We start from the raw sequence: 22,277 nt of genomic DNA, 5'->3' as shown, positions 1-22,277 counted from the left end.
TAGCGGTCACATAGTGACACTACAGGATTGAATAAAAACCCAACTGAGGCTTATTTCACTTGGACAATTAATATTTAAAATAAAAACACCGTTTATGTACTGAATTATCACTAATTAGAGTTACCTCACATTTATATAGCCTCGTTTTTTAACAATTTATCATTAGGCCTAATTTCATCAGGTTTAATAAATGTAATTAAAACATGCTGTGTATGTACAGTGCCTGTGTAAGCCCATGTACTGTATGCTCAGTAATCACACAGGAATTTAATATACATTTCAATGTTTTAATTAAATTAATTAATCAATTACAGGAATTGAAACGTATTTGAATTTAGATGTCATTTGGATTGCATTAATAAAAGCATGTTAATTTCTTTAAATAAAATCTTTACATAAACAAATCAACAAACTACTTGCTCATAGAATGTTTTACTTTAACTATCTATTGTTTATTTATATATATTTTTAACTAATTATTGTTCATTTATCGATGATGCAATAATCTCTGTTCCATGTTTTCAAGAATATAAAATGAATTATTTCATTACTAATTAGCATTCATGTAATTTTATATTTGACTTTGGTGTTATAAATGTAATAAACAAAGATATTCTGAATTACGGTTTTGCATTTATTTAATAACATTTATTTCTCTGTAATGTGTTCTTTAACAGAAAAAAAGAAGACAGATAGGAGAGGAGACATCTTTAATCCATATTTATGTGTGAATAGATAATATATAGATAATACATAGATAATATATAGATAATATATAGATAATACATAGATAACTGTATTTTACATATATATCATTGCACAATTTAATCCGTTGGTGGAAAGTAAAAAAGAATAAAGTGAGCGGTTCTGAAACTTTCCTTCACATCATCCTGTAATTAGCTGCATTATGACTCCTTAATTAACTCATTTATGTGTTTGTGTCTTTAATACGTCACAAAAATAACACATTATCTTAATTATTTTATTGTTTAAAATGAAGTGATGTACAAATGAAGATGGTTCCTTTATGTAATATTCTCTCTCTCTTTCTCTCTCCCTCTCTCTCTCTCTCTCTCTCACACACACACACACACACACAAATGCATATCACCTCTGCTACATCACTCTGTTCCTCTCTGACAGCAGCAGTAATGCAGTCCAATCTCACCATCAGACTCTGATTGAATCATTCACTCCTGAGCTGAGACACTCACAGGGAAACAGGTAAGACTCATTTCTCTTCATCGACACTCATTACATCTTCATTTCCTTTTTTATTTAAACCTGATGCTGTTTAATTGTCTTTACATCTGATAATGTAATAATAATAAGAAGAAGAAGGAGAAGAAGAAGGAGAAGAAGAAGAAGAAAAAGAAGAAGAAGAAGAAGAAGAATTTTTTTAAAGCAAACAAATTGCATGCATCATTTATCTTCATGATCCCTGTCTCAGTCCTGAGTGAAAATACTGAGAGAAATGAGCAGGACTTCCGTGTGTGTGTGTGTGTGTGTGTGTGTGTGTGTGTGTGTGATTATCTGTACTGTATGTACTGCTATAGGTGTGTGTGTTCAGCATAATGCGAGTCGTGTCGGTGTCACTGCGCCTCATTTCTCTGAGATTCGAGCAGAAATCAATAAAGTCTTACTCTGCGTTTCTCAAAATAATCTGAAGGTTAAAACTTTCACGTGTTTACAGAGTGGAGCTTCACTTACAGAAAGACACACAAACTTCACACGTGAAAATTACACGTGTGTTCGTTTCATTTTTCCTCTGTATTCTTTTCATAGGATTCATTTACTGTTATGTATTTTATGAGTTTGATGAGAGTATTGTTTTACTGATCAGGTACACTTCCTCTGTTATCAGATTCTCAGTAAATGTGCTTTAATCTTTAATCTTTAATCTTTATTCTTTATTCTTTATTCTTTAATCTTTATTCTTTAATCTTTAATCTTTAATCTTTATTCGTTTTTATGTTGTCTGTTTTTCTACAGAATGCAGGGCAGTGATATGGAGGCTGGTTTGGCCCCGTCTCCTGGATCTACCACATCTGTGCAGAAGCTAAAAACCTCTGAGGCTCCGCCCACTCAGGCCCCACCCCAAAACTCACCTAGAGAACTAACGATCTCCACCAGAACCAAACTTCTGAATGACCTTCAAAAAGTCCACTGTGAGAAAAACCGCTGTTTTCTTTCTCTTTCAGTCAACACAGGATTGTCTATCTATCTATCTATCTATCTATCTATCTGTCTGTCTATCTATCTATCTATCTATCTATCTATCTATCTATCTATCTATCTATTAATTTGTTATTGTGATTGGTCAGAAGGTGGGGATGAGTTCTGGACTGTGATTGGGTCAGAAGGTGTTGATTAGTTCTCTATGACAGCGGCTCTGACAGTAGCGCAGGTTTATATTAATGCGCTCGTTCTAATACCTTATCGTTTCTATAGTAACGCTCGTTCACAGGCTCTAAATGAAACTGTCATTAGATTCATTATTATACATTTTAATTTGGATCCTAATTTGTTTCTGTGAATACCGCTCCAGTACCCTCCTGGGCTTTTGTGGCGTTGGGCTTCATCATCGTCCTCCTCGTTCTCAGCTGCTGCATCTGCGTCTGCAGGAAGTTTGTGTTTAAGAGGAAAAAGGAGAAACCAGGAAATGAGAAGAGCAGAAAGGAGAGCATCGGCATGTCGAGTGTGAGAGATGAAGGCATTACACAGGTCATGTCAGATCATTTAGATCATTTATAAAGTGAGCGCTGTTGTGTGATGTGATGTGTGTTGTGTGATGTGGGGTGTGTTGTGTGATGTGGGGTGTGTTGTGTGATGTGGGGTGTGATGTGTGATGTGGTGTGTGATGTGGTGTGATGTGATGTGTGTGGTGTGATGTGATGTGTGGTGTGTGATGTGTGTTGTGTGTTGTGGGGTGTGTTGTGTGATGTGGTGTGTGATGTGGTGTGATGTGATGTGTGTGATGTGATGTGTGGTGTGTGATGTGTGTTGTGTGTTGTGTGATGTGGTGTGTGATGTGGTGTGATGTGATGTGTGTTGTGTGTTGTGTGATGTGTGTTGTGTGATGTGGGGTGTGTTGTGTGATGTGGTGTGTGATGTGGTGTGATGTGATGTGTGTGGTGTGATGTGTGGTGTGTGATGTGTGTTGTGTGTTGTGTGATGTGGGGTGTGTTGTGTGATGTGGTGTGTGATGTGGTGTGATGTGATGTGTGTGGTGTGTGATGTGTGTTGTGTGTTGTGTGATGTGGGGTGTGTTGTGTGGTGTGGTGTGTGATGTGTGTTGTGTGGTGTGATGTGTGTTGTGTGATGTGATGTGTGTGGTGTGGTGTGTGTTGTGTGGTGTGATGTGTGTGGTGTGGTGTGTGTTGTGTGGTGTGTGATGTGGTGTGTGATGTGTGGTGTGATGTGTGGTGTGTGATGTGGTGTGTGTTGTGTGGTGTGTGATGTGGTGTGTGATGTGTGATGTGTGTGATGTGTGATGTGTGTTGTGTGATGTGATGTGTGTTGTGTGATGTGGGGTGTGTTGTGTGATGTGGGGTGTGATGTGTGATGTGGTGTGTGATGTGGTGTGATGTGATGTGTGTGGTGTGATGTGATGTGTGGTGTGTGATGTGGGGTGTGTTGTGTGATGTGGTGTGATGTGTGTGGTGTGATGTGATGTGTGTGATGTGATGTGTGGTGTGTGATGTGTGTTGTGTGTTGTGTGATGTGGGGTGTGTTGTGTGATGTGGTGTGTGATGTGGTGTGATGTGATGTGTGTGGTGTGATGTGATGTGTGGTGTGTGATGTGGGGTGTGTTGTGTGATGTGGTGTGATGTGTGTGGTGTGATGTGATGTGTGTGATGTGATGTGTGGTGTGTGATGTGTGTTGTGTGTTGTGTGATGTGGTGTGTGATGTGTGGTGTGTGATGTGTGTTGTGTGGTGTGTGATGTGGTGTGTGATGTGGTGTGATGTGATGTGTGTGATGTGATGTGTGTTGTGTGATGTGGGGTGTGATGTGTGATGTGGTGTGTGATGTGGTGTGATGTGATGTGTGTGGTGTGATGTGATGTGTGGTGTGTGATGTGTGTTGTGTGTTGTGTGATGTGGTGTGTGATGTGGTGTGATGTGATGTGTGTGGTGTGATGTGATGTGTGGTGTGTGATGTGTGTTGTGTGTTGTGTGATGTGGTGTGTGATGTGGTGTGATGTGATGTGTGTGGTGTGATGTGTGTTGTGTGATGTGTGTTGTGTGTTGTGTGATGTGGTGTGTGATGTGGTGTGATGTGATGTGTGTGGTGTGTGTTGTGTGTTGTGTGATGTGGTGTGTGATGTGGTGTGATGTGATGTGTGTGGTGTGATGTGTGGTGTGTGATGTGTGTTGTGTGTTGTGTGATGTGGTGTGTGATGTGGTGTGATGTGATGTGTGTTGTGTGATGTGTGTTGTGTGTTGTGTGATGTGGGGGGCAGTGGTGGCTTAGCGGTTAAGGGTTACTTAGGCTCTGGGTTACTGATCAGAAGGTCGGGGGTTCGAGTCCCAGCACTGCCAAGCTGCCACTGTTGGGCCCTTGAGCAAGGCCCTTAACCCTCTCTGCTCCAGGGGGCGCTGTATCATGGCTGACCCTGACCTCTGACCCCAACTTCCAAACATGCTGGGGTATGTGAAGAAAAGAATTTCACTGTGCTGTAATGTATATGTGACCAATAAAGACTCATGAGTAAATAATAATAATAATAATAATAATGTGGTGTGGTATGGTATCGTGTATGGTGTGGTGTGTGGTGTGATGTGGTGTGGTGTGTGGTGTGGTGTATGGTGTGGTGTGTGGTGTGGTCGTGGTGTGGTCCCTGACTGCAGAATGTGTTTCAGATTCAGCATCATGATTCCAAAGCTCAGGAGAAGCAGGTGGAGTGTAAAGAGGAGGTGAATCTGGGAAAACTTCAGTTTAGTCTCGACTACAACTTCACGGAGGACACGGTACCAACCGTTCACAGTGAAGACAATTCTATGATATTCCTTCTTTCTTTCCTTTGTTGAATTCTCTTTCTTGATTCTTTGACCTCAGCTCATTGTAGGAGTGATTCAGGCAGAAGATCTGGCTGCCATGGACATGAGCGGGACTTCAGATCCATACGTGAAGCTCTGTCTCCTCCCAGACAAGAAGAAAAAATTTGAGACTAAAATCCACAGAAAGACTCTGAATCCCACTTTCAATGACAGCTTCACTTTTAAGGTGAAATTCCACATCACTGATTCATCAACTCACTCAGAATGGACGTGTAAATGCAGCTGTTTGTTTATGGAAAGTGTAAAATCCTGGAGTAGAAGAGAGAGATGGAAAGGTGTAAAATCCTGGAGTAGAAGAGAGAGATGGAAAGTGTAAAATCCTGGAGTAGAAGAGAGAGATGGAAAGTGTAAAATCCTGGAGTAGAAGAGAGAGATGGAAAGTGTAAAATCCTGGAGTAGAAGAGAGAGATGGAAAGTGTAAAATCCTGGAGTAGAAGAGAGAGATGGAAAGGTGTAAAATCCTGGAGTAGAAGAGAGAGATGGAAAGGTGTAAAATCCTGGAGTAGAAGAGAGAGATGGAAAGTGTAAAATCCTGGAGTAGAAGAGAGAGATGGAAAGTGTAAAATCCTGGAGTAGAAGAGAGAGAGATGGAAAGTGTAAAATCCTGGAGTAGAAGAGAGAGATGGAAAGGTGTAAAATCCTGGAGTAGAAGAGAGAGATGGAAAGTGTAAAATCCTGGAGTAGAAGAGAGAGATGGAAAGGTGTAAAATCCTGGAGTAGAAGAGAGAGATGGAAAGTGTAAAATCCTGGAGTAGAAGAGAGAGATGGAAAGTGTAAAATCCTGGAGTAGAAGAGAGAGAGATGGAAAGGTGTAAATTCCTGGGAAGATTTTCCTACCACAAACTCTTCCCTCTGAAAAAGTAGTTCCGCCTCTGAAAGGAGCGATTCCACACGTTTACAGCTTCATTTATACACAAACACCTTCAACTGAACACGTCATGAAGGAGTTCAGCAGCTGCTCTTACTGTATCTTTACTGTTGTCTTTGTCACTGACGGTGAAATCGTCTCTGCAGGTTCCGTACTCAGAGCTTGGAGGAAAGACTCTTCTCATGACCGTGTATGATTTTGATCGTTTCTCCAAACACGACGCCATCGGAGCTGTAAGAGTGCCGATGAACCGTGTCGATTTCAGTCATGTGACCGAGGAATGGCGAGAACTGCAGAAGGTGGAACACGAGGAGGTACGAGGAAACGCGAGGGAATAAAGGGGAGAAACGTTCAACTCCTTATTGAGATGTTTACGTTAGTGACGTTAGTGTTTTTCTTTGCAGCAGGAGAAGTTAGGAGACATCTGTCTGTCCCTGCGCTACGTCCCCACTGCTGGGAAACTCACCATCGTCATCCTGGAGGCCAAAAACCTCAAGAAAATGGATGTTGGTGGTCTCTCAGGTGCGCGAACGAAAACAGATGAATCATTTTTAACATTAAAATATATTTTAGTTCAAAAAAATGTTTGATACTTGTGTTGAAAATTTTCACAAGTTCAGTTCAGTTCAGTGTTGTGTGTGCAGCGTGTTTAACGGTGGACATCGTCCCAGAGCAGCGGTACAGAAATATATACACTCAGGATATAGATGTTAAATGTATGAATTTATCTCTAATGAGCAGCCAGAGGAGACGGTGGTGAGGAAAAACTCCCCGAGACGATCTGAGGAAGAAACCTCGAGAGGAACCAGACTCAGAAGGAACCCGTCCTCATCTGGGTGACACCGGATAGTGCGATTATAAATAAATACACCCCTTCTATACAGCTGCAATCAAAATTATTCAACCCCACTGCAAATCAGTTTCAGTGTCAGAATGTACAGACGTTCAGCTGTTTTTAATGAACAAATCAAACAAAGGCAACTGAAATAGTTCGACACAACGAGTACTTCAAGTGGTTTCCCCAAATTTTGACAATAAACCTGGTACGCAATGGGAGTTGAATAATTTTGATTGCAACTGTACATGTAGGGCATGTGAGTAATTTTCCACACAGGTCTCATTTACCAACAAAATCACTGTGAAGGCGCGTGCAGAACCATTTCACCAACTCGAGTAGTTTTCCGCAAAAGAAAAGCACAAAAAGCTCCGGAAAGTGCATCGTAAAATCCCGTATGCACTGGTCTTTCCGTGAATTTAGATGATCCATTTCAAGGCAAAATCACATGACAAAAAAACAGAAACATGATCACATGCGACATGTATGTGGTTTACTGCACGTCCGTTTCTGTAGATCCTTATGTGAAGATCCACCTGATGCAGAACGGCAAAAGACTGAAGAAGAAGAAGACGACGATAAAGAAAAACACCCTGAACCCGTATTACAACGAATCGTTCAGCTTCGAGGTTTCATCTGAACAAATTCAGGTGAAATTAATGACGTAGAAATGATCATTTATTCCAGATCAGTACAGTTAAAGAGTAACACCGGGAGTGTGCTACGTGCTTTTCCACAGAAAGTTCAGATCATCGTGACCGTGCTGGACTACGATAAGATCGGTAAGAACGACACCATCGGGAAGATCCTGGTGGGAACGAACAGCTCGGGGACGGAGCAGCGGCACTGGGAGGACGTGCTGGCCAGTCCGAGGAGACCCATCGCTCAGTGGCACGCCCTGAAACCTGACGAAGACGTGGACGCAGAGCTCAAAAAGAAATGAAGCTTCATATTCGAGGGGGAATCATCATCAGCGTGATGATTCATCTGTAACGCAAAGTTCAGCTCTGAATTTTATTTAAAGTTTATTGTGTAAATTTAACGATTAATGAACAAGTCAGTGAAGAAATTCTGCCACACTCCAGTGAGTCAGAGCAAAAAGAGTCGACTCTTTTGACTCCCAAAATGTTTTTCCCCCCAAAACTTGTTAAATCTTCTGATCTTTGTTCAGCTCTTCAATAAAATCTTCCTCTACATTCTGATCCACATCATTTGCATTGTCTTTGTGTTGTAAAGTCTATTTAAATCGATGTAAAATCATTTTCAGTGTTTGGGGAAAATAACACTCTAGCACTCTTTTTAATGCTGGCAATATTTTGGATATTACAAAAACATTTTATTTGCTTAATTTTTTTGTGTTTATACATGAATGTTTTTTTTTTTAAAAATGTAGTCAAACGATGCAAAAAAATAAATTCACTTCCTGTAGGAAGTGAAATTAGTGGACCATCATCAGATCTGCAGTATATAGTAGTTCCATCCATCTTCTACACCGCTTACTCCTTCTCAGGGTCACGGGGAAACCTGGAGTCTATCCCAGGGAGCATGGGGTACAGGGCGGGGTACACCCTGGACAGGGTGCCAGTCCATCACGGGGTATAATCACACACACACTCACACACCCATTCATACACTACGGACACTTTAGACACGCCAATCAGCCTACCATGCATGTGTTTGGACTGGGGGAGGAAACCCGAGTACCCGGAGGAAACCCCCGCAGCACGGGGAGAACATGCAAACTCCACACACACACACACACACACACACACACACAGGGCCACGGCGGGAATCGAACCCCCGACCCTGGAGGTGTGAGGCGAACGTGCTAACTATAGAGTAGTTCCAAATATAAGATTATTAAACCTAGTTCTAGACATCGTTTTACAAATGTTTGTATTATTAGTGAATCATTTTGCTCATTTTAAGAATTTGAGATGGAATCAGAAAAGAAAGAACAGAAACTGGTTTAATAGTCACATATTCTGCTTATTGCAGAAATACTAGATAAATATATCTGACAATATAAAAACATTTTTTCCACTTGCTGATTTTTTTTATAAACACTGGTGTTTTGGTTTATCCAGAAACTTTACTCCTGCTGGACGGTACAGACCGGGTGAACAGAAACAAGCGCAGGTTTCAGTAAACAATAAATCAACTCCCACGTGTAGGTCTTCACAGCCGTATTTATTCTGTAGTAGCTGGAGCAGAGTATTACATACAGTCAGTGGACAGGAGGAAATAACATACAGAAACAGGAAACAGAAGTAAACAATACACTCGTCTATACTGCGTGATCATTAATAGTCCAGTATATCATTTATATCATTTAGTTTTTAATCCAAAAACAAGCCGCAGCTCAACAATCCACAAACACCACAGCCATCATTAATGTAATTAATCTTTTAATCTGTAGTGTCGTGATGGCTTCATCTCTCCCTCCATGTTAGCGTGTCTCCTGAACATGGGCTATAAGTACAGAATATAAGGCGTATGAAGAAAAAAAAAAACTCATAATACAATCTAAACACTGATAAATACCATCTGTAATCAGTGACGATGTGTTACGAAAAGAAATAAAATAAAGAATTGGAATAATCTCATGAAATAATAGGATTTAGTAAAGATTAGAAGATTAGACGTCTCCCATCTTACGCAAAATAAATCCGATAATAAACACCTACACGGTGCGAAAACGACCCACAATACCGTTAATGTACTTATCAACACTTCTTCATTAAACCTGAGAAAATGGTCCTCCACCAAGACTGATCAGAGAGAGAGAACGAGAGAGAGAGAGAGAGAGAGAGAGAACAAAAGAGAGAGAGAGAGAGAGAGAGAGAGAGAGGGAGAACGTGAGAGAACAAAAATCTGATTTCATCCAGAATATCAGATAAATGTCAATTATCCTGGAGCTTTGTAGTGTGAATCAGTGTGCTGATATTACTGTTATACTGTGACGTTTAAAACATGTATAATTACACACACACACACACACACACACAGCTCTAAGCTGTGCTCGGTCTGTCAGACTCAGTGTGTTTTAACCTTCACACTGTGTGAACATTACCTTCGCGTTTGCTTTCACAGATGTATCTGGTGTCAGTGTGTGCATCAATAACGTGTTACAGGATGCTTTCACGTGACGTCGACGTGATAGACGAGGTATTGGCTTGATCGCTCTCTCCTCCAGCAGCTCGTCGGCTCCACGTGTGGAGGTCCAGCAGCACCTGGTTCAGCTTCTCCATCCAGTCCGCTCGTTCCTCGCGAGTGTCTGCTGAGAACCAGCTCCTTCACACAGGAGGAAAAGACGTTATCTGTGTGTGTGTGTGTATATTACATTTTATATATATATATATATATATATATATATATATATATATATATATATATGAGAGATGAAGTGGAGTTACCGTTACCATCTTGAAGTTGATTATTTTCCTGTAACAGCGCGTCTGAGTTTTTTTATTCTTCTTACATCGCAGCAACGTACCAACAATTACAATTATTATTTATTTAAGAACGACACTTCATACTTTTATCCATTTATAGTTACGTTTAATGTTGTGGAATGTCGTTGAAATAAGTTACTTCCTGTTGTCACTTACGTTATAGTAGCTATGAACACTCGTTCCCTCACCATCCCTCTCTCTATTCTCTCTCTGTTCACGTTAATAAGATTGAAATAATAATAATAACGAAAATAATAAATACGCAGTTTGCTTGTGTTAGTGAGAAACAGTAAAGAAGTGTAAACTCCTCTGTGATGAAGATGTGGGAAAACTTAAAGTTACAGCTTTACCTCCGACTGTTACATAAACGTCTCCTTACTTTAAGAAAACGTTTCCATATGAAGACTCTGCGAATGAGCCGCTACTATAGAACAATACTACAGAAATACTATAGAAACGATACCGTATTAAAAAGGACCACATGTGATGTGCAGCTGCGCTACTGTCAGAGCTGCTGTTATAGAAAACTAAACAACACCTTCTAACCAATCACAGTCCAGAACTCAGCAGCAGCATGGTTTATAATAGACTTCTGATTATTTGGACTAAATAATATACAGAACATCATACTTGGTCAGGGTGCGGCTGTGGTCTTGTTGCAGGGTCCTAGAGTTCACCAGTTCAAAGGTGTGAGGCCGAGCGCAGGAGTCCCTCTCCACAGGCCTCACACTGTCAAAGCCACACAGAGAGATGCTGCCCTCTGCTGGCTGAAAGAGGAACAATAAACAAGAGAGGAGAAATGAGAAACAGCACAGAAAGCTGTATTGCCGAGAGTTTAAAACAATCTGCCATATCAGAGCCATGCCGTTTCCCACCTTGCTGCCCATCTCATTGGGGTAGTACCAGTAATAGAGAATACCTCCTTCTAGCTTAAAGAAGAGGCGCTGCCACGCTCCAAATCCACTCACATCCTCAAACATGGTCTGGTGAGGAGAGTAAAAAAAGTTATAAGGAGAAATAAACACAGTGTATGAACAAAACATGTCAAATCGTACTTGAGAACAATACGATGCAATTATTTCTCTCACACACCAGAAATCCTTGGTGCTGTACGTCGGAGTGACTCTCGCTGTGTAGACGCAGGTAGATGTGACCCTCCAGGGGAGACAGGAAGGGCACCTAAAATTATACAGGTACATCAAAACCAGTGAATCACTTCATACACTCTCATTACAACATAAAGTTTCACCGCAAGCTGAACTTAAATTCAAGCAAAACTCATAAAACACCCACAAATCTTAATTTACATCTGTAACAATCAAGAGGGAAAATTTAACTCGTTCCTCTCACAAATATCTACTTCATAGGATTTTTTTAAAAAGCTACCAAATTGAGGACAGAAGTCACGATGAAATACATGCATGTCTCTCGATTAGGTTTAGAATATTCATATTTATATCTATTCTAAAAATATCAGTTTCAAAAATTAAAGCAAACATTTGTTATGAAATATTTGTACAGACGTCTCTGCACGTCACTGGTTAAAAAAAAAAAACAACCATCATCAAATCCCCTAATTATTGTTCTTTTATAGAAAGATATTTTTGAGAATGATCTATATCTATATTTAAATCTCTTACGCAGTCAGTATTAACCTGAATATAACCTAAGGTTATATAATCCTTATATTTACGGTGCTCATGCTGTGATTAAGAATGACAATGTCTGCCAACTTTATGAATCAGGGGTTAGGAAGATTAATCACATGATTACATCCAGGGTTTTGACTGCAACATACTACAGCAACGTTTTGAGGGGCGTGACCAAACACGTGGCTTCGAACAACAGAGAGGGCGGGGCTGAAATAAAATATTCAAGAAAAAAAAAAAGAATAAAGAATGTGAAGAAAGGTTTACACGTGTCATATTTGTGCTGAACACGAGTGTATTTCCTGTGTGTCGTTCATGTGTGATTATTTTTGACGTTAGTTACAGTCCATACAGCTGACAGTACAGCACACACCAAACACCGAGACAGAAAGAAGAACGTGAAGAGGAGGCAGTCAGACACCTTTTCCTGAAACTCATCTCCCAGGAGTCGCCTGATTTTGCCCTCAAACTTCATCTGAGAGGAGAAAAAAACGGCACAAGGAAAGAGGAGGCAGTTACATAACCACAGACCCCACCACAGTGCAACACACACACACACACACACACACACACACACACACGCGAGAGTTTTCTTTAAAGCCCCACCTTGTCCAGCAGGAACTTGCTCTGCCCCAGGGAGGAGAGGGTGATCTTGTGAGAACCCACTAAAGAGAAGTTACTGGAGCGCCGAGGATCCAGAGCAGATGAAGATCCAGCTGTGGTGAAGAGAAACAACAAGGACAGATTAGAGAGCAGCAGGTACAGAGTCATTAACACCATTAAACCTGATGGGAAATGGAAAGACTTACAAGTGGAACACAGGTTGGATTTCTGTAGGGAAGAAAACACAGGTGTGACCATTTCATCATTTTACTCTGGAAGAAGGAGAAGAAGAAGAAGTAGAAGGAGAAGAAGAAGAATAAGGAGGAGAAGGAAAAATAGAAGGAGGAGAAGATTCAGAAGACGGAGGAGGAGAAGGAGAAGAAGTATTAGGGCTGGTTGATATATTGATAATATTGATATTGTGATAAATGAGTATATGATACACTTTTCTGAGATATTGTTGGTATTGTGGTGTTTTTTTTATGTTATTAATAATTACAAATTATTATTTGTTTTTTTAAAACGTAATCTTTTGTCTTTGTAGGTCTTAAAGAAAAGTATCATCACTTTTGTTTATTTTACTGCTGTTTTGCAGATAGTTTGTTAACTAAATTATATATCATAATTCGCACTGTGTATCATAGAAACGTCCTCAAGTATCGTGATATGATATTTTTGCCATATCACCCAGCCCTAATAATAATAATAATAATAATAATAATAATAATAATAATAACAACAACAACAACAACAACTCACCATTATCATAATAATAATACTAATTAACTATCAAATCCAAAAATAATACAAAAAGTAAAACTATTTATAATAATTATTTTAGTGTTAAAGTAAAACAATAATGGATATTTTTAACAATAATAATTGCTATTACATAAATAAAGTAAAAAAACCCCTAAGAATAGTATTATTAATAATAATAATGCTGAGTACTATTTATAAGTAATTAAGAGATTTGTAAAAAGTAAAAAACAAACTAGTACCTAATTCATATATTTAAAAACATTACACAAAAATATTAACATTAACAATAAAAATAATAATAACAACAACAACAACAACTATTAAACATAAGGAATTTTAAAACAGCAAAAAATTATTACCTTCATTATTAATAGAATTATCAATACTCATTATTACAATTTAAAAAACACTCATTAAAAGATAATTCATGATTAAATATAAAGTAATTTATATTGTTAATACAATTATTTGAAAATAACTAAGTTATATTCTTATAATAATATAATGATTATTAATACTAACCCTTATTTTACAGACTTAACAGAAGAAGAAAGAAAGAAAAAAATAAAGTACCTTAATGCTGCTGAGTAGCTTCCTTGGTGTTGCCTACACACACACACACACACACACACACACACACACACACACACACAGCATGAGCTTTATCTGAACGTTTACCCACCTCACACTGTATTAGCAGTATAACCCGTGTACTTACTTTTGATCTGGTGGACGTGCGGTGCTGTTGAACACTAGCACTGCTGCTGTTAGCTGCGCTGTTGGACTACAACACAAACACGTGAAGAAAATAAAATGACACTCTGAAGAACAGACACTTACTGTGCAGTGTGTGTGGGCGGGGGCTGAAGGAAAGGCTAGAACAGTGCTCTGGAGCGGACTGGTATAAAATGGATCTACTCACCAGGCTGTAGACTTCTACATCAATCTCAAAGTTAGAGCGGATGTCCTGCCTAGAGAGAGAGAGAGAGAGAGAGAGAGAGAGAGAGAGAGAGAGAGAGAGAGAGAGAGAGAGAGAGAGAGAGAACATATACCCACACACACACACACACAGAGAGCAGGTATGAAGAAATCACAAGGTCATGATACCGTGCTTTCTATCCTGGGTTGGATGAGTTAATGCTTCTTCATGTGCAGTATTATTTAATATTACACAACATTTTGTTCTAGGTAAACTCGGATCTGATATTGGGTAACGCATCAGAAATATTAACCTAGAGCAGTGTCTGATGATATTTGGCACATTTCCCATTCCAGTTATATTTCCTGCTTTTGACAGCTGACAAATTAAGATAAGATAGCTTCATTTATCTTGGGAAGAAACATTAGTTCTGACTGAACCTCATCATTAACTGGAACTGAAGCTTTGAAACAGAAACTAAATTAGATTCAACTGTAATTTATATCAGACAGGGTTTCAATTGGACATACCCTCATATAATAATAATAATAATAATAATAATAATAATAATAATGAGTGAGCAGACTGACAGTGTGATGGAGGTGGGAAAGGTGATGGTGTCTCCGTTCTCAGCATCTGCAGCAGTAGCCAGCGGCGTGGCTATGATGTTACACGCTCCGTAACGGATCAGGATGAAAAAGTAGTGAGTAGGACGAGCTGCACAGAGAGACGGCGCATCAATGACGCTGTACACCAACGACTGCATTTACACTTCTCTCTCTCGTCCTGAACTCACCTGTGTGGGCGGAGCACAAAAACTCCACCTTGAGGGGCAGCTGGATGTTGTTGATGCTGACGGTGCCTCTACACGGCTGCAGACGGTCAGCGCGGGAGTCCGGCTCTCGTCCTGCCCCTCCCTCTCTCAGTCGCCCGATCTCGGCCAGCAGGGCCGCACGCTTCTCACCTGCGGCACACAACACATGTAGACCGTTTCACCTGGTATATTCATGATGAGAATGAGTTATTGGTCACATATACATTACAGAACAGTGAAAATTTTTTTCTTCGCATATTCCAGCATGTCAGGAGGTTGGGGTCAGAGCGCAGGGTGAGAGCGCAGGGTCAGCCATGGTACAGCGCCCCCTGGAGCAGAGAGGGTTAAGGGCCTTGCTCAAGGACCCAACAGTGGCAGCTTGGCAGTGCTGGGGCTTGAATCCCTGACCTTCTGATCAGAAACCCAAAGCCTTAACCGTCAAGCCTCCACTGCCCCCACATTCATGAGCACAAGAAGTGATGTCGCTGGACGCTCAGAAGACTAGTGAAGAATCGTACCCCACTCGCTTCTTTTTATACGACTGGTAATAATGTTGCACGTGAGAAATATGAGCTAGACTGGAAATGCTTTAAGAACAAACCGTACCTTAGTGTTAACCTCTCTGAAACATCATCACTGATATACCACGTACAAGCCCTCATTAGAACGACGCCCATCTGATAAAGAAGATACGTTCTCTACTCACAGGAAACGAGCAGGAGCTTCTCAGCTTCTGCCTCCTGCAGAGATCCTTTGCCATGTTCTTCATCACTACAGCAGCTCAGGGCCTGTATGGTCTGGTTAATAATGGTCTGCAGCACGGATGCCTCGTCACTGAAAGCCTACACACACACACACACACACACACACAGTGAGAACACAGAGGCCCCCAAGAGCATCTGAGCAAGTGAACTCCAGTGAGAAACTGATTCAACTCTAAATCAACTCTACCGAATCAAAGTGAATCAAACATGCCGAGTGCTTTGGGTTGCAGCGTTTATTGTTATTAGTGTTCTGTAGGTTTGTACTGACAAAAGAAGAAGAAAAAAAAAAAAATCAACTATTGTTTTAATCTAGTTATTTAAATAATTTTCTCATCTAATCGTCTATTTCACAACAGATCCACAGTCTCCACGCTCGGGTGTATTTTTTTGACCACCAAGTTTTACGAGGACATTTTCATCCACACACACACGCACACACGCACGCACGCACGCGCACACACGCACCTTTATAGTCTCCTTGGTGTTGACGGCTGGTTTGAGGTGAGATTTCTCAGCACACTGTTTCTGAACTCCAGGAGTTACACTCTGAGAGGACGGAGGAGGGTTCTTTCTCTGAGAGCGGTACGCATCAATACTGCAGATAATAATAATTAAAAAAACAATTATAATTAATAACAAAAGGAAGCATCACTTTACCTCACATCCTGGATTGTGATTGGTCAGAATGTGTTGATTAATTTTGATTATACAAAACTTTTAATTCTTGGTAAATATGAGCAAATAAGGCTGTGAAAGTATTTTTGAGAGAATTTTTTTAACAAAAGATCAAAAGCTTAAACAATAAAGACAATTTATCACAGCCTTATTTGCTCATATTAACCAAGGGTGCCAATATTAGTGGAGGTTGATTAATATTAGTGGGTTAATGATAAATGATTGGATTTCATTTGATTACTTCAGGTGGCCTAATTAAAGGATTATTACACTGCATGTGAACTGATGTTATGTAGGAAATCCATACATGACCGAGCCAAAAAGCATGCTGGAGCTCCTAGTGGCACATTTTACTGGCCTACTTCTTCGTGATCTTACCTGTACAGAGGTGGAGCAGGGGGCGTGGCCACTTCCTCTGCAGAGTCACACAGCACCATGGGTGGAGGCGCAGTGGTCGTCAACCTCTAAATCATTTTTTTTTTAATGTAAAGTTGACTTACAAAATACAGGAAAGTTGAGAAGACTAACTTTTTTAAATAATCACATTAGTGTACGCAAGATGAAATGCTCGTCAAAACCAGGAAGTGGCTTACCATCGGCGTGACGACGGCCTCCACATACTTGCTGAGTGGAGAGAGGATGCAGCTCGGCGGGAGAGACAGGAAGTCTTCCTCGTTACACACTGCGCTCTCCTCTCTCTCTCCAGATACTTCCTCTTCTTTGTTCCAGTTCTCGCACTCTTTCTGTTCTCCGTCACAAGCTTCTTCATCTCCTCCGAGGATAGAATTCGGAGATCTCGACCTCGGCTCAGTTTCAGCAGTCTCCATGTCGGCTTCCTCTCTGCCGTCAGAGACACGGCTGTCATTCTCTCGCTCTTCCTCCTCTTTCTCTTCCTCCTCCTCTCGCTCTTCCTCCTCTTTCTCTTCCTCCTCCTCTTTCTCTTCCTCCTCTTTCTCTTCTTCCTCTTCTCTGTCAGCGGCCTGCAAGACGTCTTCAAACATCGTGTCGATTAAGGCAGAAGTGCTCATTCCCTCATGAGGAAGCGATTCTTAAAACAACAACAACAACAACAAAAAAACCCCGAGTGGATTAAATCCATTCTGTTGAAGCTTTATATTACTGACCGGTGATGAAGCTGAGGTCAGGTTGATTAGTTTCCTCTAAAAGCACATGCCTGAGTGTTTTATTCCTCTTACACAACAGCAATTTGGCAACGAATGCAAATTTATTTATTTTTTATTAAAGAACGACACATCAAATGTTTTCTCCATTTATAATTACATTTAATGTTGAGGAATGAAGTGAGTTCCTGTTGTTGCTTACGTCATAGCAGCTATAAACACTCGTTCCCTCACCATCCCTCTCTTTATTCTCTCTCTCTTTATTCCCTCCTTCTATTCTCTCTCTCTACTCCCTCTCTTCAAGTTAAAAAACACAGCTTGTCGGAAAACTTAAAAGTTACAGCTTTACCTCGGACTGTTACACAGCTCTGACACTGGGGACTCCTTCCATACATGTTACATAAACATCTTACCATATCAGTGATTACACACATTTCTTAATCCGTTTATCATCAGTGGAGCATGTGCTGTACACGTCCCTGTGAATGAGCCGTTACTATAGAAACGATACTGTATTATATTTAGAACGAGCGCATTAATATAAACCTGCACTACTGTCAGAGTTGCTGTTATAGAAAACTCAAACACCTTCTGACCCAATCAGAATGCAGAACTCAGCAGTGCCATGATGGCAGGTTTACCTGAAGGACAGAGTGCTGTAGCAGGAGGTTGTATCTCCGCAGTGAAGGTAGACGTGGCACTGAAACTGTCTCCCGTCATCTCGTTCACTCCACTGAAGTTTAAACTGCATTCGGATTCTTTTAAATTGATGTTGGAGTCGTCCTAACAAACAGAGCAAACGCTGATTACTCAGTTCCTCTCACACACTCGGGAAACCCAACATCAGTTTATTTATTTAAAGATACTCATGTTTGTTGTACCACAGCTTAACGTCTATCGATTACAGTAAGAAGAGTAAAAAACACTTTATAAATCATCCGAATCAGCTCAAGCGTTCTGCTCTTACACTCCTCTGGTCCGTTTTAACAGATTTTATAGTCACAGCGTCAGCAAACACATCAGAAATACAAGAGTGTGATGTGTGATCTAAATCAGTGTGATGATTTAGACATGCAGCTTTCCACAGTGATAAACTATTACACCTTTAAATGTGTAGGGAGAAAAACCCACCAGTTTTAAACACACACACACACACACCCGGTGCACATCACCATCCTCGAACAAACAAGACATAGGCTCACATTGTCAAACTGTAACGGAGGCCAGGGAATTTTTCGGGTCCTCTGGCAAACACAAGAGCTGCTTGGAGACGGAACCCTCTGACAAAAACGTTAGAATTAGCATTACGTACTAATGAAGAGCAGCACCAGCGAGCGGTACGGCGCCGTGCGACCATTTTTAAAATGTTCACCCTCGCTGATACTGCTCTACTGGCACTCAGACTGAAAAAAACACTGTGATGCATCCTTACGAATCAAAAATACACGAGAGAACTTATCAAATAAGATTAATATACCTCAGCCAGTGAAGGGTCGGAGAAGCTCCTCTTGAGCCACATGTTCTCTGTGAGAGGCTGCACCCTGAGTGACTTCAGCTCATCCTCTCGAGCCTGAAACACACACACACACTGAGTCACACAACCCGAGAGATTACACACACTCAGGCTGATTGTGTGCGCGTGTGTACCTGGCGTATGCGGGAAGCCTCCTTGGAGCTGGGGGTCATGACGGTGTTGAGCTGCTGCTGCATGTTGTGGACAAAGCTGGAGAGCTGGCGTGTGCTGGGCGTGGCCGGGGCGGGGATGCTCTCTGGGGTCAGGGCTTTAAAGCGCTCCAACCGAGAGCTAAACTCTCCTTCACCTGAAAAACACGCACACACACAGTAATCATTTACCATCAGGTGTGTGTTCGTGATAGTGAGTAACTAACAACGATGTTTAAGATGTAGAAACCGTTTCTGTTGTCATTTGTGGGCGTGGCCTGTAGGTTTATTAGCTAAAATTCCAGAAACATATTTTCTAAAGTGTACCTTTCCAGGTCTTTAGATGTTCATGTTTTTAAAATTTTTAAATAAACGATTTAGAGTGCTAATGTTTCGTGTTACTGTACAAAACAACACTCACATTTCCCCCCAAAATAGTTCCCAAATTTCCAACCTTTTTTTTTTTTTAGGTTTTTATATTTAAAAAATATAAGAAGGTGTTTAAAGATAAACAATTTAGAGTGCTTGTATCTCCATATCGGAAGGTCTATACGTTTCCAGGTCTGACTCTGTGAGAGGAAACGGGATGAAAATGACAGATCAGGAAGCAGGACGACGCTGAAACACTCACCGATGTGACAAACATCTCGCAGTAAAGTGCTGGAGGGACTCTCTGTCCCGGGGTCTGACATACAGCGCTGGACCAGTGCAGCCCCACCTACACACACACACACACACACACACACACTCACATTATAAACACAAACCACTCAGAGCTCACCATGGATAAAGGAAGATAAACGACTCTTCTCTCACCATCCCGTCTCTGAGCGAGTTGCTGAACTCTTAGTCGGACTGACGCAACGGCGGGCGTGTCCGGTTTCACCTCCGACTCTACGCGCCGTGATCGGGCCGGAGACCTCACTGCTCGCTGCTCAGGGTTATGATTCTCCACTCCTCCTGGAGCCAAGCGCCTTCTCTTTAATTCCGCCTCAAGCTCTACACACACCACAAGAGGATCATCAATAACATTAATATTGATCATACTGAAGTGAGGGCTGAGCGATACGACAAAAATATCAAAATCACGATAATTTTAACGATACATGATATTCCTCAAGATATAGAGGGTTGTTCAGAAACTTCCAGCAAAACAGGAAAACTTTTACAATTATACTTTTATATTTAATGTAAAAAAATAAACGATTTAACATCAAAAAGGAGGAAAACAATTCTGCAAAAATGTTAAAGATTCATTTTTTTTTTTTTTTTTTTTTACAATTTTGCCATCAAACCAGCTGTGTCTGATCACCTTTTCATTGGATTTCTTTTAAACAATTTTTTTTTTGTGTTTTCTATTTTGCAGCATGGAAACCAAGGGGGTGAAAACTTTTGCACTTGCAAACGTGACTAACGTATCCGGGCTGTCAGGCAAAAAAAAACAAACAAAAAAAAAAAAAAAAAGCAGAAGATCAGGTTTTACCTCAAGACAGAAAAGAAGTGGAGGAATGATTTAACTGAGCGGAGCTAAGTGAAGGTTTGTGTAAAAGAGGGCGGGGCAATATGATCACATAACATCGATATCGTGATATTATTGCAGGTATCATGATGCATTTTCTTAATAAAAATATATACATGGATATTTATAGCAATTACAAACTGATTATAATCAGCTGATTCAATGTTAAACTTTTGTACTGAGCCTTTAAATTTGTAAAACATGAACAATTTATTCATTAGAATAAAAAATAATATCATTTGCAGTTAATTTATTTTTGTAGACAGTTTTATTTTGAACTATGACCAACTTGTAACACTTGCAGGGGATTAATACCCGTTATATCGTGATTCTGTTTATACAAATATCATGCAGTGCAAAGTATCGCGATATGATATTTTCACCCGGAAGTTGAAACACACACCAAAAGAAGTTGAGGTGTTCTCCTCCAGCGGGTCTCTCTGCCTCTTTGGGGTTTTCTCCGTCTGCTTTTCCATCCTCTTACTGTCACAACCAGGGGAGAGCAAATTAGTCAAACTTTTTATTTATTTATTTAGTTGTTTGTTTGTTTTTAGAAAACGTTTAGCTAATGTTTAGCTAGCGAACAGCACTGACGCTAACAAGCTAATTACACGATTACCATATTAATTTTTACAGCTTAAGAATACTTCTGAGTTTCATTTCCACTGGAGATTGTGTAGTTTGTGTAACAGTCTTTATAAACAGCTGAGGAAAGCTGGAACAACTTGTCCACATTACAACATTAGCTCACTCAAGCTAACTCTTAACTAGCACATTAACTTCGAAAATAACAAACAAACAACATGAATCGCGCGCTCTGTAGATCAGGAGAAGGAAAGTGACTGATTTGGTACCGAGTTGAAATTGTGTAAATGTTTTATTTTCTCTTACCTCAGTGACAGGACTGAACTAACACACGGCCGCTTCTCGTGAACGCGCTTCGTTCAAACTGAAGGAAGAACTTTTGAATTTCCGCGCGCGTGACGGCGGTGACGCGGGGCCGCGCTGGGAGGGGAGAAGAGACACACACACGCCCCCTGTTGGTCATTCACAACACTGCCACCAGAAATACACTTAAAGTCCCCATGACATCAAAACGCAGGTTTTGTGGCTTTTAGTACGAATATGTTCACCTTAAGGTTATCTATAAGTTAGTCCGCTTTATAACAACGACAAAATTCACATTTAGAAGATACACGCGTTCAAAATTTACGCTCTATCTCTACCACCGATACGGATCAACAGTGTTAATGACATCAATCTGCACTTTAGCGGCTCATCAGATTTTCTGTCCAATCAAATGCTGTCTAGAATCTGAGGCGTCCCTCCCCCTCGCTGAAGTTGCCTCTGTTGAGCGATTGGCTATTTTAAAAGGGGGGAGGAGCCACTAGATATGTCCCGCCCCGCCTTCCTGTTTCCGCGGAAATTACGACAAAGAGCCTTTAAAATATTTTAAAATAAATAAATGAAAAGCATCAAACACAAAACTCTGACAGCTATAAATTAATATAATCAATTTAAACCAATGGCAGGAGTATCAATATAAATATCAACCCATGTAAAGTGCTT

At 40.5% G+C, this 22,277-nt stretch overlaps 2 protein-coding genes across 9 annotated transcripts; one reads left to right on the top strand and one right to left on the bottom strand.

The window, feature by feature from the left end:
- The first annotated feature begins 862 nt into the window (after nt 1-862).
- Nucleotides 863-7,971, top strand: syt1b (synaptotagmin Ib). 6 transcript variants are annotated; one of them, XM_053622415.1, is made up of 9 exons: nt 863-1,224; nt 1,993-2,168; nt 2,549-2,724; nt 4,853-4,972; nt 5,061-5,228; nt 6,077-6,244; nt 6,338-6,452; nt 7,282-7,415; nt 7,505-7,971. In XM_053622415.1, exons 2-9 carry the CDS (start codon nt 1,994-1,996, stop codon nt 7,706-7,708), a joined length of 1,260 nt encoding a protein of 419 aa, XP_053478390.1. In that variant the 5' UTR covers nt 863-1,224; nt 1,993; the 3' UTR covers nt 7,709-7,971. The 6 variants fall into 6 exon arrangements, with proteins under 6 accessions (XP_053478390.1, XP_053478394.1, XP_053478392.1 ...); XM_053622419.1 differs by having other exon boundaries at nt 866-1,224; nt 2,549-2,700; nt 4,865-4,972; nt 6,335-6,452; XM_053622417.1 differs by having other exon boundaries at nt 866-1,224; nt 2,549-2,700; nt 6,335-6,452.
- Nucleotides 7,972-8,936: 965 nt separating this feature from the next.
- On the bottom strand, nt 8,937-22,244 carry si:dkey-30c15.10 (uncharacterized protein LOC559353 homolog). 3 transcript variants are annotated; one of them, XR_008385666.1, is made up of 24 exons: nt 21,600-22,244; nt 21,112-21,191; nt 20,006-20,188; nt 19,821-19,907; nt 19,175-19,347; nt 19,005-19,097; nt 18,169-18,310; nt 17,000-17,454; nt 16,785-16,870; nt 16,197-16,326; nt 15,674-15,809; nt 14,950-15,117; nt 14,744-14,870; nt 14,157-14,205; nt 13,953-14,018; nt 13,808-13,840; nt 12,679-12,700; nt 12,476-12,585; nt 12,291-12,344; nt 11,313-11,399; nt 11,096-11,203; nt 10,851-10,987; nt 9,839-10,059; nt 8,937-9,536 (listed from the first exon to the last, which is right to left on the bottom strand). XR_008385666.1 is itself a non-coding variant. In XM_053622412.1 (23 exons), the coding sequence occupies exons 2-23, from the start codon at nt 21,182-21,184 to the stop codon at nt 9,894-9,896; spliced, it is 2,685 nt and encodes an 894-aa protein (XP_053478387.1). In that variant the 5' UTR covers nt 21,185-21,191; nt 21,600-22,244; the 3' UTR covers nt 8,937-9,893. The 3 variants fall into 3 exon arrangements, 1 of the variants encoding a protein (XP_053478387.1); XR_008385667.1 differs by having other exon boundaries at nt 8,937-9,237; XM_053622412.1 differs by having other exon boundaries at nt 8,937-10,059.
- Between the last annotated feature and the right edge of the window lie 33 nt (nt 22,245-22,277).

This window comes from Ictalurus furcatus, chromosome 4 (assembly GCF_023375685.1).
Source record: "Ictalurus furcatus strain D&B chromosome 4, Billie_1.0, whole genome shotgun sequence".
Taxonomy (NCBI): domain Eukaryota; kingdom Metazoa; phylum Chordata; class Actinopteri; order Siluriformes; family Ictaluridae; genus Ictalurus; species Ictalurus furcatus.
The sequence above is the reverse complement of the archived record's forward strand: the minus strand, read 5'-3'. Positions and strand labels throughout refer to the sequence as shown.

Coding starts and splice junctions, on each gene's coding strand:
- si:dkey-30c15.10 (XM_053622412.1), bottom strand. CDS start 21,184: ATGGAAAAGCAGACGGAGAAAACCCCAAAGAGGCAGAGAGACCCGCTG. Junction 15,810..16,196: donor ACACCAAGGAGACTATAAAG/GTGCGTGTGTGC, acceptor GTGTGTGTGTAG/GCTTTCAGTGACGAGGCATC. Junction 13,841..13,952: donor GCACGTCCACCAGATCAAAA/GTAAGTACACGG, acceptor GTGTGTGTGTAG/GCAACACCAAGGAAGCTACT.
- syt1b (XM_053622413.1), top strand. CDS start 1,994: ATGCAGGGCAGTGATATGGAGGCTGGTTTGGCCCCGTCTCCTGGATCT. Junction 2,169..2,548: donor TGACCTTCAAAAAGTCCACT/GTGAGAAAAACC, acceptor ATACCGCTCCAG/TACCCTCCTGGGCTTTTGTG. Junction 6,245..6,334: donor AGAAGGTGGAACACGAGGAG/GTACGAGGAAAC, acceptor TTTTCTTTGCAG/CAGGAGAAGTTAGGAGACAT.